General features: G+C 49.2%; 1 protein-coding gene across 1 annotated transcript in view; it reads right to left on the bottom strand.

Annotated features, from left to right (window-relative positions):
• Dync1h1 (dynein cytoplasmic 1 heavy chain 1) overlaps positions 1–17271 on the bottom strand; it is a 65550-nt gene that overhangs the window by 14605 nt on the left and 33674 nt on the right. The window contains exons 30-51 of the mRNA NM_030238.2: positions 16596–16839; positions 16262–16445; positions 15802–16014; positions 14996–15234; positions 14688–14844; positions 13374–13601; positions 12376–12606; positions 12054–12194; positions 11608–11841; positions 11315–11521; positions 11117–11238; positions 10164–10329; positions 9054–9217; positions 6017–6146; positions 3946–4079; positions 3226–3340; positions 2964–3125; positions 2664–2878; positions 2362–2566; positions 676–849; positions 470–589; positions 146–266 (exon numbers count right to left, since the gene is read on the bottom strand). Coding sequence (NP_084514.2) covers positions 146–266; positions 470–589; positions 676–849; positions 2362–2566; positions 2664–2878; positions 2964–3125; positions 3226–3340; positions 3946–4079; positions 6017–6146; positions 9054–9217; positions 10164–10329; positions 11117–11238; positions 11315–11521; positions 11608–11841; positions 12054–12194; positions 12376–12606; positions 13374–13601; positions 14688–14844; positions 14996–15234; positions 15802–16014; positions 16262–16445; positions 16596–16839 — 3906 coding nt within the window. The remainder of the gene's footprint in view (positions 1–145; positions 267–469; positions 590–675; positions 850–2361; positions 2567–2663; positions 2879–2963; positions 3126–3225; positions 3341–3945; positions 4080–6016; positions 6147–9053; positions 9218–10163; positions 10330–11116; positions 11239–11314; positions 11522–11607; positions 11842–12053; positions 12195–12375; positions 12607–13373; positions 13602–14687; positions 14845–14995; positions 15235–15801; positions 16015–16261; positions 16446–16595; positions 16840–17271) is intronic.

The raw sequence follows: 17271 nt of genomic DNA, 5'->3' as shown, positions 1-17271 counted from the left end.
ACAGGCTGAAGTACTTAATAAAAGTTCAGATGTTTGCTTCCAACACGTGGAGAAATGTACACCACAGGGCCTCACAGGAAGCCCAAGCCCGATCCTGCCACACACACACAGTGAAGCTGAGCCCAAGCTGACAGCAGTGACGTACCGTTCTGGGCCTCGATGACAGCAGGCTCCACTTTATCCAGGTCCTCCTTGACACTCATCTGCTTGTCTGCGATCACTTCCTGCTGTTTGTGTAGCTGCTCCTGGATTTCTTGGCTCATGACCTACAAAGCAAGCACGGTTAGGTGTTTCCGGCTAAAGCGCTGCTGAGCTGGCAAAGAACCTAGACAGCTCTATGCGTCTGCCGACACACACCTGCTAACCGTACGTTAAACGTTAGTGCTGACTCTAGTTTAGTTCTCTACTGGCATTCGAGACTGCACAAGCAGGTCAGCAGGTTATAATTCCTGGGAAGAAAGGGACGCACCTTCTTCTTCTCAGCCTCTTGCTGGTCTTTCACCATTTTCTTCAGCTTGTCATTGGCCGCTGCGTTCTTGACCTCCAGCTCTTGGCTCTTGATCCTCAGGTCACGGCGCAGTTCTTCCACCTAAGGAACAAAGCCACCCTCAGACATGCAGCAAGTCCTCTGTGGGTCCCACGGGGCACAGGGCGGGGCTGCTGCTGCTGCTCTACCTGGTCCACGGTCTCTTTGATTTTTCGGAGCCCAACATTCAGGTGCATCTGCTGCTCCTCCAACTCGCTGCGCTTCTCATGGAAGAGGTTGGCGTAGTGGTTGATGAAGTCCAGGTAGTGCCGAGGTGTGATGGCCATCGTTCTGCCACCTCGCTTCGCCAGGCGCGCATTAGCCTTTTAGAGAACAAAGTTCAACTCTTAACAGCGGCCAACTCTTGCTAGACTGCAATGACTGGGGGGAGTGGGCCTGGCCCTCACGGGTCACGACACTCATGCCAGCCTCAGCTCACAAGACTTAAGTCCTGATGTGTGGTGTGGCAGCCCATCCTGGAGACAGTTCTTTTGGTTCTGTTTTGTTCTTTTGAGATAGGGTTTCCTCACTGTAGGGCTGACCTTGAGCTCCTCGGTCCTCTTGCTCCATCTCCTAGGCACCACACTCGGCAAGCTCCAGCACAATGCTTTCCTATGTCAGTATTGGCCATGTCTGTTGTTTGTTTGAGATAGGGTCTTACTATGTAACGCAGGATAGAATGAACACACATTCTCCTGGGTTGGTTTGTTTGCTTGTTTAAATCTGGAAAATGTGAATGGGTGTTTTGCCTACATGTGTATCTGTGCACCATGTGCATTGCCAGGTACCGAATGGAGGAGGCCAGAAGTGGGTGTTGGATCCCCTGTTTGGAGTTACAGAGTTGTGAGCTGCCATATGGGTGCTGGGACTAGAACCCATGTCCTCTGGAAGAGCAGCTAGCGCTCTTAAATGCTAAGCCACCTTGAGTCCTAACCCTGTTTAGTGTCTCAAGTGAGCGTCAGGATTGTAAACATGATCACCATCGGGAGAGCCTAGACTCTGACTGCTCATTTCAGTGGACACCAAAACGAAGGACATGTCTCTTCCCAGCCAGGGTTCCTCTGTGTGGCCCTGGCTATCCTTGAACTCAGATCTACTTGCCTCTGCCTCCCAAGTGCTGGGATTAAAGGCTTGAGCCACATGCTCAGCTTTAAGAACATGTTTTATGTAACAGAAAGCTTTGGTTACTGGCTGGAAGGAAGATATCAGAAACAGGGACACTGGGACGGCTGTGGGAACACTAGGTGGCAGGCTACGTACAGCTCTGATGGGTTTCCTAAAGCTTTCTCGACAGACAGGAGACAAGCTCCTAAAGCGAGGGCTGACCACTAAGGTCAGCAGGCACAGCCTGCCACTACACTTCTGAAGTCAGGGTGAAGATCACTGCCAACAGCCTCTCCTGATGGGATAGCGGGGCTCTGTGCTACAGCAGCAGTGCTGACGCCCGGAGCCTGCAGAGCTCTTGCCCACAGAGGCATTGATTTATTACTGTGTACACTTAGCATCTATGTGTGGGCGTATGTGGTGTGGTTTGTGTGAGAAGGTGGGAGGAGAACTGTCAGCAGCTAGGTCCCTCTTCTGCCACTGAGCCATCTCACTGGTCCCCATCTGACCAGTTAAGGTGACAGAGTGCCTCCTGCTCTGGAGGGAACAGGCCTGGGCGGAGAAGGTAGAGTGAAGGGAAGAAAAGACTGCTGACGAGAATGGGTGTCAAGAAGAGGTGTGGAAGAGCATCTGCTTTGTCGGGATGGTACAGGGTCAGGTGGGAAGCTCCCCTGGGTCTAGTCTTAAGAACACAGCGTGGCTCTTTGTGATGCACCCCAAATTGCACACACCTGGTGAAGAGTCTGATGGACAAACACACAGCTGTTCACAATGGCTTCCCGGTGTGTTGGGGGCTGCGGCAGTTTATCATACACAACTGGCATGTAGTCAGGCACTATATAGTTCGGCTTCTCCAGGTCCATCTTACTGGTGAATTCTTTGCCGACTTGATACAGTGCTTCAGTGGACCAGTCACCAAACCAGTTCAGCACACACCTGAAAAAGATGCCCACATCTCAAACCTGATCCTAACAGTGAGTGACCCTCGATGGAGTCCAGGCCTCAGACCCGGGACCAGCAAGGGCAGCGTTACCTGTTGAAAAGGGCTGGTGAGGTGGCCGCCCTGTCCTTGAGCCCCTCTGAGGACGGGTTCATGGTGAAGACCACGTGCAGGTTGCGGATCACCTGGCTGGTGAACCACTTGTAGAGCTCCTCGTGGGAGTCCAGCATGAGCCCCTCCTTCTGGGCCCCCTCTTTGCACTGTGTCATCAGCGTGGCATACTCATCCCCTTCAAAGAGCCCAGGAACCTGGGGACGGAACAGCCTCACTGTGCCTCCTCACCTCTCGATGAGGTGCCATGTGACACAGTGCAACACACGCAAGCTCCCTTACCTCGCCATTAGCCAGAAGGGTATTCATTCGTTCCAGGAATCCGGAATCTAAGACGTTGGACTCATCCATTATGAATGCTATCTTTTCATTTTTACAGCCAGACCGTCTCAGCACTGTCCTAAGATCTTCATCGAAGTCTTCCCCAGTGTACTTCCTGTGGACCTACAGAACCAGCCGCGAGTTAAAGCTTTCCTCATTCGACAGCTGCATGCAGAATCAAGATCCCCATCTCTGGGACTAAGATGCCACCTAACAGACCCACCTTAATCTGGTATACACTCAAGCCATTCATCCAGGCGACAAAGCGAGACAGGGTGGTTTTTCCAGCTCCACTAACACCAATCAGAAGCAGATGGCCTTGAGGTTGTCGGAATATTCTGAAACATCAGAGGTGATACATTTTCAGGCCTGTAGGCCTCGCTTCCCATTGGCTTTTTTTTTTTTTTTTTTTGAGACAGGGTTTCTCTGTGTAGCCCTGGCTGTCCTGGAACTCACTCTGTAGACCAGGCTGGCCTCGAACTAAGAAATCCGCGTGCCTCTGCCTCCCTGAGTGCTGTGACTAAAGGCGTGCGCCACCACCGCCTGGCTGTGCATGGCTTTTCTAGGACGGTGCTTACAACATTTTCACCAAATCTGAACTTGAATTTGTGTATCAAAGCATTTGGTGAGCAGTTGCTGTATGCCATGGCTAATGGACAAAGACCAGGCAGACACAGGCCTGCCCTCTAGATGCCAATGGCAGGAGAGAGATGAGCCCAGTTCTAGCTGGAGGTTGCAGGATGCTAACTGGTGCCAAGCCTACAGAGATAGGGGAGGAAAAGGTTCTTCTTGGACTCCAAGTTCAAGGCAGTAAGGCTGGACTGAGAGGGAAGGGAAGGCGCTCAGCAGCAAGGCCGAGGTGGAGGCGTGGGCAAAGGCAGCACGAGGTCACTGTAAACCTGCACATGCCCAAGAGAGCTCAGCGGTATTGACAAAAGCCTACCTGTCGATCCTCAGCACATGGTCCAGAACTTCATTGAATAAGACCAAGGGAACATCAAGTTCTTCTTCATAGAAGACCTTCAGCCTAGCCTTGACATAATCCCTTAGCTCTTCTTGGTCAACTGGGATATAATCCTATTTGGAGGCAAAAAAAGGGCAGCACACACATTAATCAGAAAGGTCACTGAGCTGTTAGACACTGAAGAACTGCTGAAAAAGCACGGCAAGAGGACAGCAGTTAGACACTTCAGACATTCCACACGCTCAGATCCTTCTGTGGGCCTCTCCATAGAAAGCACACACCAAGCTGGGGGTGGTGGTAGCGCACGGCCTTTATTCCATGGGGAGGCTGAAGCAGGCGGATGTCTGCAAATGCAAAACTAGCCTGATCTACGGAGGGAGTTCTAGGACAGCCAGCCAGGGCTGCCCAGACAAGCCCCATCTTGGGGGTGGGGGAGAACCATATTCCACACTGGCCAGCTCATCCAAACCCAGTCTCAGTGTGTCCCATTAAAGCGCAAAGATGGCCTGTGTTGCTTTGGGGGGAAGCTGAGAAGACAATTCTAAGTTGCATTTAAACAGTAGATATTCATGAAAAAGAACCAGGCGTTTGAGCCTGTACTACTATAATCAGGACGAAACCAGAGAATAGTCAGCAGACGATGACAGAGCTGGAAGGCACATCCATGAACACAGGGGGGCCTAGCAGGACAGTGACACCGCAACATAAAAGACTCCTTTACATAGGACATGTGTGCAGACGGCCCATAACTCATGCCACACCTACAACTAATTAGAGGTAGGTAAACTGGTAAGAATGCTAGTTCTTCAGAAGACCCTGTAAGTCAGTGGTTCTTTTTTTTTTTTGTGTGTGTGTGGATATTTTCTTTATTTACATTTTATTTTTTTTCAAATTTTTATTAGGTATTTTCTTCATTTACATTTCAAATGCTATCCCAAAAGTCCCCCATACTCTCCCCCCCCAGTGGTTCTTAACCTATGGGTCTTAACCCCCTCTTTGAGGGGCATCAAACGACTCTTTCACAGGAGTCACATAAGATCATCCTGCATATCAGATCTTTACAATAATTCATAACAATAGCAAAATTACAGTTATGAATTAGCAATGAAAATAATTTTATGGTTGGGGAATCACTAAAACACTGAAACTATATTGTAGTATTAGGAAGGTTGGGAACCACTGTTGTAAAGAATAAGAAGAAAAAACCACCGGGGTTCCCTGAAAATGGTAAACATGGGCTACAGTATGGAATTCACAAAGTCCCACGACAGCGAACCCACTCTGCCGTGTCTGCTGCAGCTGGCCGCTTTAATGACTTACGCTTTCTAGTTTGGGAATGGGGATGCATTACGCTGCCTTGGGCTCATCGATGCCTAAGTAGCTGGGCCACAGATAAGTGTTTAGGACTTCTGTTTTTCAATGGAACTCAGGCTGGAACTTGTAAGTCTAGTCTAGCTTATGACTCTCTTCAAGCCTAATGCACAGACCCCCTGTCAGACCTCCTATGGGGTATGTATGCATGAGAGTCCCTCTGTCCTCTCTTTGCTGCTAGCTTGTGGCCTCCCACAGGAAATGTGGACTCATCTGGATCAGCAGTGATCTGTGCATAAAATATGTATCAACACTAACTGGAAAGCACCCTTCTCTTTATAGGAGAAGGACGGCTCACAGCTATGCGCACTGCTATATGCACACGTCACCACCACTTGGCATCTGTCAGTAAGAAGCTTTCAGACAAATTGCTCACAACCACGCCATTTTTAGTGTGCTGGGGACTAAAGCCCATTTGACGCTCAGGAGACCACCGCACCTGTTGTGGGTCATCACACACTGAAGAATATAGGGAGAGTCTGGGCCAGTGAGGTGTCTCCAGGGGCTTAGTGCCTCTGCTCAGAGCATAGCCCCAGACATGCAGGACAGGAGCTTAGCTATAGACTTGAGGATGACTCTAAGCATGAAGGCAGGAGACAGCAGGAGGAGACGGCAGGAGACGGGGGTGGGGGGTCGGGGGGGGGGATGGGGGAGCCTCTGGAGAAGAGGCGCCTGTTACCTTTGACAGCCAGTTGCTGTACAGGATAGGCCGGCTCATGGCTTTCTCTTTGTCTATGTTAGGGAAGTGCTTCAAGGCAACCATGTCAATGTTTTCGTCAGTCCAGCGCCGCTCCTCATCCTCCACAAGCCTGTTGTAAGGAGAAGAGTGAAAGTGTCAGAGTCACTGAGGCCCGGGGACAGCAGCAACAGGGCAGGGATGGGGACTGAGACCTGAGCAATCTGACATTTTGATGCTAAATACAGGTCCCTAGCACCTGACATCACACATGACTGATTTTTTAAAAAAGATTTATTTATTTATTTATTATATGTAAGTACACCGTAGTTATGTTCAAATACCCCAGAAGAGGGCATCCAATCTCATTATGGATGGCTGTTAGCCATCATGTGGTTGCAGGGATTTGAACTCAGGACCTTCTGAAGAGTAGCCAGCACTCTTAACCACTGAGCCATCATTCCAGCCCTGATTTTTTTTTAAAAAGAATAATTTATTTATTTTATGTATATGAGAACACTATTGCTCTCTTCAGACACACCAGAAGAAGGTATCAGATCCTATTACAGATGGTTGTGAGCCACCATGTGGTTGCTGGGATTTGAACTCATGACCTCTGGAAGAGCAGTCAATGCTCTTAACTGCTGAGCCATCTCTCCAGCCCCACATATGACGGATTTAAGGAACAAAATGATAAACTTGGCTCCTTTTTACAACGTCTATATGTTGCCCAGGCTCACCTTAAACTACCAGACTTAACTGATTCCCACAGCCTCCTGTGTGGCTCCCACGTCAGCTATAAACCATCAAGCCCAGCTCGAATCTGCTTTTTATACTTGCTAAGAATAAGAACAATGTTCCATCTACCTACGGGAGCCTGTAGAGTGCTGTGAAGGGTCTACTGCAAAGTCAACAGACTGACAAGAGCTACTGTCCAGAGTATGGACGGCGCTTTGAGTAGCAGAGATGGAGCTTGCTATGCACACTTGTGTACGTGTGCATGTGTGCATGTTGAGGGTCTGTGTGTGTACATTCTCGAATACACATTCCTAGGCAGTCTCAGTCTATAGCCAGTTTTGCCTTGAATTCAAAATCCTGCCCCATTTTTCCAAGTGCTAGTATTTTATAGGTAAAATATAACCAGGATATACAATTACTTCTGGTTTTAGTCTAAATAAAATTTTCTCTGTGGTTCCCTGTAATAATTATTTTTATTTTTATTTTTTTAAAGATTTATTTATTTATTATATGTAAGTACACTGTAGCTGTCTTCAGACACACCAGAAGAGGGCGTCAGATCTCGTTACGGATGGTTGTGAGCCACCATGTGGTTGCTGGGATTTGAACTCTGGACCTTTGGAAGAGCAGTCGGGTGCTCTTACCCACTGAGCCATCTCACCAGCCCCCCCTGTAATAATTATAATTTGTTGTCAGCAACAAAGAAGACAGTTCACATAATAACAACGGTCCTTTCCAAAACAGCAGCTGATGAAACACAGGCTACACGTGTGTCCCTCACTTGTCTACTTTGATGGCTCCTTGGGTTGTCTTTTTTTTTTTTTAAATTCTATTTAATTACTACTGCCCTAAAAACTTGATCATATATAGAGGTAGATATTTGTGTGTGTGTGTGTGGGTTGTCTTTTTAAGATAGAGTCTGATGCAGCCCGGCTGGTTTCCAACTCACTGTACCGCCTAAAACGGGTGACAGGCCAGTGCCAGCTCTGTGTGGCTCACCTTCCTCTTCTAGCCTCTCTTTTTTTTTTTTTAAAGATTTATTCATTTATTATATGTAAGTACACTGTAGCTGTCTTCAGACACTCCAAAAGAGGGAGTCAGATCTCGTTACGGATGGTTGTGAGCCACCATGTGGTTGCTGGGATTTGAACTCCTGACCTTCGGAAGAGCAGTCGGTTGCTCTTACCCACTGAGCCATCTCACCAGCCCTAGCCTCTCTTTCATCAGGCCCCACTTAGAACAGCTTCCTGAAACTCAACTTAGCAGAAACTACAACTCGGCCCTCTGCCTGAGGACTTTACTCTCATACACACAGACAAGAAAAGTGGCACGTAAGCTGAGCATGGCGGCACATGCTTTTAATCTGAACACTCAGTAGGTAGAGGCAGGAGAATCTCCGTGAGTTCAAGGCCAGACTGGTCTACATATTGAGTTTCAATAGCCAGAGCTACATACTGGGACCACGTCTCAAAACAAACAAAAAAGTACTGCTGTTTAGAAATCTAATCTTGGGCTGGAGGGATGGCTCAGCGGTTAAGAGCACTGACTGCTCTTCCAGAGGTCATGAGTTCAATTCCCAGCAACCACAAGGTGGCTCATAACTATCTGCAATGAGATCTGATGCCCTCTTCTGAAGTGTCTGAAGGCAGTGACTGTGTACTCAAATAAAATAAATAAATTTTAAACAAACTAACTAAAATGAAAAAATAAAATGGAAATCACACTGAACTATAAGGATAGTATTTTTTAAAAGTTCAGATAACAAAAGTATGAGTAATTTCCAGACACCCTGAAAGACAGGAGAAATGACTCTCTGGCTGTGAGACTCCAACCAGAGTATGGCCCCGCCGCCCAGGACTCAGCCCTACCAGGTCTTCCCTTGGCCACTTACAGTGCAATAGCGAAAGCCCTGGCACCGGCAGAGCAAATCGGCTCAGAGGACAGGGTGAGACAGGGAGCGACAGGAAGGAGTGGTGCCCTGTGGGCTATTGGGAGTTCACCCTGCCAGTGGGCTATGCTGTGTAAAGACCCCACAGCACCTGTGGGTGTGTGTGGGGTGCTGGTGTTGGTTTGAAAAGGTATAAGGAATGCCTTGTCCAATCACACAGCAGCAGCTAACACCGAGGAATCCCAGGAAAACAAGAACTGGAGGTGGCTGTGATCCACATCAAAATATGCCAGGCTGCCTGCACTCTGTCCCCTGGCCCGATTCCTGCATGAGTGGGCCAGCCTTGCAGATGCTGACAGGACCCCAGAATGCAAAGACAGAACAATGTAATCAGAGGACCCTGGCTTTCCTTACCTGTCTTGGAAGAGACGGAGGGCTTCATGTGCCCAAATACGAATGAGACCTTCAACAGGCAATGTCTCCAGGGGTCTCAGTGCTTCAAAGATTCCTCTTACCCACCGAGTCATCTCACGGGGCGAGTAGATATAGTGTGGCTGTGTGTCCTGAGTAAACCGCTCCTGGAGGAAAAGGGAAAGCTTATGAAAATGTCTGATAACGTGAAAAGAAGCTAAAAGGTAAAATGCTATAAACACGTGCTTCTGCAGTAAAGAGACCTAAAGTATTCAAGAACGAATATGGAGCAGTGTGAAGGCTGAGACAGCTGGGCAGTTTTTGCTAGATCACTCGTCCAGGATGTCAAAGGCCCTGGGCTCCGTCCCAGAGATTGATAACACGCATAAATTCTATTCATAAAGATCAGAGGACAAAGACAGCCTTTCCCTCCAACAAAGCACCATGCCACAAAGTGAAATTAAATCCAACCTTCTCGCTTTTCATTGAAACAAGCATCCAGGGTGAGGTGTGGCACACCCCCTTGGTTCCAGGCCGTGGGAGGAAGAGTTCAGTGTCACCCTTTGCTAAGTAATGAGTTCCAAGTCAGCCTGGGATCCATGAGACACATGGTGGCATGGTGGTGCACACATTTGATACCAGGCAGATCTCTGAGTTAGAGGCCAGCCTGCTCTATAGAGTGAGAACCAGGAGAGCCAAGGCTACATAGTGAAACCCTGTCTTGAAAAAAAAAGCCAGGCATACACATTTAATCACAACACTCAGAAGGCATTAACTTGTGTCTGTCTGTCTGTCTCTCTCTCTCTCTTTCTGTGCGTACAGGAGGAGAGATCTATCAGAGGGCCACTTGAATGAGTTGGTTCTCTCCTTTGATAGGTAGGGTTCTGGGGTCAAAGGCTTGGTGGCAAGTACCAGCTGAATCATTTCATTACCACACCAAAGTGATCTTTAAATGTCCAAAGAACATCAAATGACGGGCCTGAAATCCTCCTGCCTCAACCTAGGCAGCTGAGGTGACAAGCCTACCACCAGACCTACTGGATCCCAGTTGTTCAGCAAGAGTTTCCTCCCCTGCAAAAGAAAGTAGTTCTGAAGAGCAGAGCCATCACGTACCTGTGACATGGTATAGAACTCCACCATGGCGGCAGTGAGGGGTTCTGCATAGGTACGGAGCGAGGGAATGAGCCTCAGCATGGCGCGGTTAAAAGTGCCATAGATTTGCGTCAGGGAGGCTGGTCCTGGGTAATCCACATATACAACAGGCACGTGGCGCAAGAACCTGCATGGGGGGGGGGGGCGACGACACACGGACAGCAGAGCTTAGCACCTCACCATGGACTCAGCCACCATCACCCCAAATCCACCCACCAGGACTATGTCAAAGCTAACCCGGACACACTGCTGGGGTGGGTTCATAGGAAATATACAACACTGGAATAACCAAGCAAAGAATTCAGGCTTATTCGAGCCCCACGCTGGCCTTGCAGACTCGTGTGACTAGTTCATTACTCCCATCAAGTCACTGTCGCCCCTTCCCGCTCCTTTTTTCCTTTCTTTTCCTTGTTTTTTTTTTTTGGTGGTATCATAGGGACTGAACGCAGCACCCCCACCCCCACCCCCGCTGCATGCCAGGCACTGGAGCCACCTTTGGCTTAGTGCTTTGCTTTTTTTGAACATCTTGAGATGGTTTTACTCTGAGCTCAGATGACCCAGCCTCTGAAGTCTGGGATTATAGCACATTACCACCTTGCCCAACTGTTAGTTATTTTATTTAACCTATCTTCTTGGTTACAGTACAGGACAACTAGTCCAGGAGGAATCATTTCATATGCAATGTTTCTACTAATTAGTGGAGACACATATACATGAACATACACGTGTGTGTGTGTTCCCCCCCCCTATGCTTCTGGAAGTCAGAGGACAACTTTCTCCCCTTTGAGTCCTGGGGGTTGAACTCAGGTTGTCAGGTTTGCAGGAACCTCTTTTACTCACCCACACACCTGGCCAGTGTGATATGCATGTGCACACATGTGGCACAGTGGGCAGAAGTCCATGGAGTTGCTTACCTGTGTGAGAGGGGCTTTCTCCCAGGGTCAGTGGGTGGATTGCAAGCCCCAACAAACTGGATTCTCTCTAGCTTTACCCACGTTTGGTCTGAGGTACGATAGAAGCCTCCATGCTCCACCATCTGAAGGAGAAGATTGTGTAAAGTTAGCAAGCTGTGGATGAGCGCTGCAGTGGGGAGGAGCAGCCCTGGCACACACCTGTCTGATGAAGGAGATGACTCTCTGTGTGCCGTATTTATCCATATCGGGCAAGTTGATTTCATCACAGAACAAGACCAGCCACTTTCCAAGCTGAACAGGAGCCAAGACAACACCGTTAGGTGTACGCCTGTATTCGCAGTAGTGGTCAAACGTCTTCAGCAACAGCTCTGGTGTAGTGGCACTTGAGAAGTTTAGGCCCACAACCTTTGGTAAGTAAACACAAAATAGCTTCAATGTTCAAGCCCACACTTCACCCCAAAGCTCTTGTTTATGCCATCTGCCGCTCTTACCTCCATGTCAGGCAAGGCCCGGAGAGCACTGAAGAGTGTCATGGTCTTGCCAGACCCAGGAGGGCCACATAAGACCAGGGGTTTGTGTTCAGCCAGCCAAGTGTACAGGAGAGCTTCATGGCGGACTGTATCTAAGGTTGGCACGACGACATCTGGGGCTGCCACCTTGTGTGTCTCCACTTCAATCTGAGGCACCTTGGCCTGCCACGGCGACCACTCTCCACTGATGGACACCTACATACAGACAAGGATAAGTCACTCCGTGGCTTCCGTGCCTCCTGTCTTCCAGGACTACCTAGTTTGATCAGTTTAAATCTCCAAAGTACAGGCAGGACAAGCTCATCCACATTTCCTGCTGTCTGGTGAAGCCAGACACTACAAGATAAGGCCAAGTTCCGGACAGGCTGCTGCTCTAGGACAAATCAGGCTGTGTCCCACCACCTTACCTCATAGTCAATGATGGGGACGTTGGGCGCAGTGGGCAGCGGCACAGTGGTGATCCTCCGGATGTACTCGCCCAGCTCTGCTCTCATCTTCAGCCGGCTGTCTCCAGATAAGGACCAGAGGATGGCGTAAACCAGATAGCGCTATGGATAAGTGAAATTCAATTTTGATGAAATCTGAACCAAATGGAAGACTGACGGCAGGGTTAGGTCTGACCCTCCGTGGACAGTGGGTCCCCTCTGTGACTCTCAGCCCCTGCCTCCCCACGAAAGCTTGACCTTTATCCAGGAGACAACATACAAAGTTGCCAGGCCCAGCCCTGACCTGAATGTAGCGCTCCAGCTGCTCAATCTGCATGGGGAAATCAGGATGGTTGGCATTGTACTGCGCCACGTTGCGGCAGGCCTGGTGCAGCATGGAGAAGAGCGAGCCCAGGCAGCGCAGGCGCGTCAGGTCCATGATGTGCTCCAGCTTGAAGGCGTGCTCCAGCGCCTTGGTGACCAGGCCGTTGGACGTGAAGTACGGCTGCATGATCGTTGCTGCATCTCTTTGAATCTAAGAGGAAGAACAAAAACGCACATGGGGCTGGAGAGGTGGTTCAGTGGTTAAAAGCACAGACTGCTCTGCCAGAGGTCCTGAGTTCAATTCCCAGCAACCACATGGTGGCTCACAACCATCTGTGATGGGATCCGATGCCCTCTTCTGGTGTGTCTGAAGTCAGCAACAGTGTATTTTCATATACACTGAAATTAATACATAAATCTTATGGTGAGGGGGTTTCCATCTACGCTAACCTGTAACTGTGGGAGGGTCATGCGACCTTGAAATAAACAAACTTCGGGTAACAATAGAACAGCCAAGCCTCATTCCTCACTTCTTCACCCTAATGGCTCCTCAGGGATACTACAGTTCACCTGAGCATAGACAAGGGCATCAGTCATGACTTACAAAGAAGTAAGTAAAGGAAACTGCACTTTACATTTTAAAATTATCATGTATGGTGTGTGTGTGTGTGTGTGTGTGTGTGTGAGAGAGAGAAAGAGAGAGAGAGAGAGAGAACAAGAATGCATGCCATAATCCTCAGAGGACAATTTGAGGAATCTAGAGTTCAAACTGAGATCAACAGGGGTGGAGGCAAGTGTCTTTACCACCGAGTCACGTGACTTTCTCACCTTTAAGTTTTCTAATAACTAGCTAGCTTTTGCAAGCTGCTCCAGCGAGTCTCCTCAGGAGCTGTGTAAGAAAGCTGGCTGTTTGCTCTCTCTCTAACCCCACGCTCCTGGACCCAAGCCTGTGGCCCCCAGGATGGGCAGCCTTCACACCTGCAGCATTGGAGAAGCGGCCTCTTCGCCCTCGTCTTCTTTGCCTTTTCGCCTACGCTGTGCCTCGTCCTCCCCTTCATCCAGGGGAATGCTGCGCAGCCTGGCCAGGAAGTTATTGAAGATCATGTCTGTGCTCAGGACGTCCTCACTGAACCACACCATGCCACAGCGAGACACCGTGGCCAGCGTCGCGTATTTCAAGTCCTGCACTTCAAACATTATTCGCACCTTGGAGGAAGAATTAGGCAAACTAAAGCATGAATAGGTTTTGGGTTTTTTTTTTTTTTCACTTAAAAAACAAAAAACAAAAACAGAATACAACTCATACGGCTACAATATAGGTAAGAATGTGGGTAGGAAACTATGCCCTGTTGGCATGGGGCCCAGCTACCTCATGAGGTGCTGTCATAGCAAGCCTCAGTGGGCAGGTTCTCCTATAAATACTGCTCCCATGTTCCACACACCTGAACTCACCCACCTGAACTCCAGCCCATTCTATCTCCACTTACATCCAGAGTTAGGCCACCTGCCCAGATCTCTCACCTGGTCAACAGTGGGGCTAAGATTCTAAGCAGAAGGTCAAAATCCCTACCCTAACCTCAGAGTCACCTATACTAACAAAAACCAAGCTATCAGACCAGAGTCACAATCTACAGGACAGTCAGTCCCCAAAGGGACCTGATAACATCATGGGGGTGGGGGTGGGGGTTGTAAGAAGTTCACACTTTAAGACAATGCTAAACTGGGTTTGGTGGCACACGCCTTTAATCCCAGCACTCAGGGAGGCAGAGGTATGGGGGATTTCTTAGTTCGAGGCCAGCCTGGTCTACAAAGTAAGTTCCAGGACAGCCAGAGCTACACAGAGAAACCCTGTCTCGAAACAAACAAACAAACAAAAAAGACAATGCTGACACAAACATCCAAAGGCCACAGGCCCCACATGTCTCTCACACTGCCTTCTCTTCATACCCTCCTCCCCCAGCCAACCCTACAGACGCCACTGAACTGCCAGCCACTCAGCAGCTCATCTGCAAGGACAACCCTAAGCCTCCTGGAAGTGCACAGTTGGAACTTTGGACACACTGAGCTCTGTGTACACCAGGTGTCCGACACACACGCCTTTTTTGAAGTTCTACTTACAAATCAGGCACAGTAACTGATTAACAAACTATAAAAGTTATCTAAAACTTGTAAGCTGCTTAACTCTGGAATTCTCTACTTAGTATTTCCCGGCTGTAGATGACATGGCTAACTGAAGTCTTGAACTGTGGAACGGGGGACACAGCTAAGGAGCACAGACGGGTGGGTACTCACATTGGGAGGCAGGCTAAGGCGCTCTCCATTAGGCAGCGTCAGGAGCTTGTTGTCATCCAGCACGGAGTTCAGGTTCTCCACCCACTCGGGGTCCACATCGCCATCAAAGACAATCCACTGGCGTTTCTGCAGCTCACCTCTCACATTGTCTATGATCCTAGTTTACAAAAAAATTTCAAAGGCTTACTCAAGTCAGCTTTGAAATGCCCCCCCTCCGGATGGATCCTGTTATTTGTGTGAACAGAGTGACTGCATGCGCTTGGATCCTACAGTCCCGGAAATGCAAACATCAAACAGGGCAAACATACTTTCTCAGCACGTGTGTGAAGAGTCCGTCTGTCCACTCCCTGGTGTTGGGATCCAAGGTTCCGTAGAGGTGGTCTTTGCTGATGGCCTTGGGGTCAATTATGTGGGCCACGCCCTCCACACCCTCAAGCCTCTCTAGAGCCTTCAGCAGCACTCGCCAGGCCATGCTCTTCCCACTTCCTGAAGGCCCAACCATCATCAGGCCGTGGTTAATCTGCGTGATCTGATAGAGCTGGAGAACCTGCAGGGCCAGAGGTCAGCACTGAGACCGTTAGGTAAGAGACACGCAGGCTCTGTGGCGCTTCTGGTGACGCTGAGCAAGAAATGGAATGTCTTAATCCCTAAAGCCAGGAACGGCAAGAATCTGCGGGAACCACATCTCAAAGGCATCCTACACAGGGAGGCAGCGGGGCTAGCGGGATAGACGGCTTCTATGCTCTCTGTATACGGAAACATCCGAAGATTCTCCAAGGATGAGAAAAGAGCAAATGCAAAGGACTATTTCATATAGAGTTCTCAGGTCAACACACGCAGTGTAAATAACAGCAGAGAAAGGAAGTGCAGCTGACTGTCAACTGAGACTTAACTCTCGGCCTGGGAAATCCTTAAAGGCATAAGCACTTCATTACAATCATACTTTTAGTCAGCATTTTTAGAGGTAGTGCTACATGTAAGAGACATGTTTTCCTACCTGGGTGTTAGTAAAGGGACATTCAAGCAAGCCTTGGGCAAATCTAAGTCACTCTATGCCCACACTAGCCTCGGTGAACCGGTCTCCTCAGATGGGCGGGAGCAGCAGTTACAGTACCTTTTCAACCCACATCCCGCCAACTTCTTCTCCGTCGCCATATGTCAAGTACATCTCCTGACACACTTTCTTCAGCTCTTCTCGAAGGGCTGTCATCTCCCCACGGTGGTACTGGACTCCAGGAAACACGTCAGACAGGAGGCTGAAGAGCAGCGGGATATCTTCTGCCACCAGCTTGGGCACCATTGTCTCGCAGACACTCTGGATCAGAATCTACGGGGTGGGAGGAAGAAGCCCAGACAGGGATCGATCATACTGAGAACTCAGGGGGAATTTCAGAACATGCATGTTTTCACTTGTAAGCGGGGTGTGGTGGTGGGTACCGTGATCTCAATGCTTGGGAGGATGAGGACAGCCATGAGGTTCAAGGCTAGCCTAGGCTACATAGTACATAGTGGGTTCAATTTCCATTGACCTGGTCTACAGAGTGAAGGGGAAACAGACAGCGTTCTGTACAAACCTCCTGCTCAGGTAGGTTCTCAGCAATCTCTCCTTCATCAACTGCTTCCCCCCGTTCTTCTTTCTCCCTCTTTATCTTCTGGATCCTCTCCCTCTTCACATTGCCTGCACTTACAAGCACACTCTTCAAAGCCCGAAGCCCAAAGTCATAATGGCTTTGAGAAGACAGTTGCTCATCACACAGTCTGAAAGAGAAAAGCCTCTTTAACAGAGTGCCCTTTAAGCAAACAGCATTTACAATGAAGGAGTGAGATGGGCATCTGAGAGACAAGGGGTTGGACAGCAACAGTAACCATCAGCTAGACACATGCCTGAACCGGCCCTCAGCTACTCACTTGAAGAACGGGACGATCTTGTTGGCAAGGACCTCAGCAGTCCGGAAGCCCTGCGAGTACAGCATGACCTGGGCGATCAGCTGCCGGTCAGGCTTGGTCATCGCCAAGCTCCGGAAGAGCTTCTTGAGGTTGTCGGGGAGGTTTGAGCGACCTGCATAGCCTGGGTTCATGGTGATGAAGATAGCCATGTCTGGGCTAACCTTGACTTGTTTGTTCAGCAGCTCACAAGTAATGGGGGCTGAGGCTGAAATGAGATGACACAAACTTACTGAAAACATTCGGGAGTCTCTAAGATGACAGAACACCACTCACTCGACCTCAGAGGCTCTACCTGGGCTACTCTGACCGGCCAGGCCAACCCCTCTGTTACTCCTATGGTCAGGCACACAGAGGGCACCTGTGAAGCCACCAGAGGCTCACTGATTGGGCAAGCAATGCTGAATGTCACAGGGCAACCGGGGGTCAAACCTGTCAGTGAATCCAAGTGACACAACCAAGAATCATGAGGATCACCTCCTTTTAGCATCAGCTCAACTTACAAAGTAAACCCTCCAGCCGCCTAATGACTAAGGATGTGCGTATTTGCTCTGTGAGAGACTACAGGGTTGCCCTGATATTCATCTTTTCTTCAGGTCTGGAAGATTCTAACATAAGTTGCTGCTACTATGGAGTAAGA

This window comes from Mus musculus, chromosome 12, assembly GCF_000001635.26.
Source record: "Mus musculus strain C57BL/6J chromosome 12, GRCm38.p6 C57BL/6J".
Taxonomy (NCBI): Eukaryota; Metazoa; Chordata; class Mammalia; order Rodentia; family Muridae; genus Mus; species Mus musculus.
Note: the sequence above shows the minus strand (reverse complement) of the source record. Positions and strands in the feature narration are given on the sequence as shown.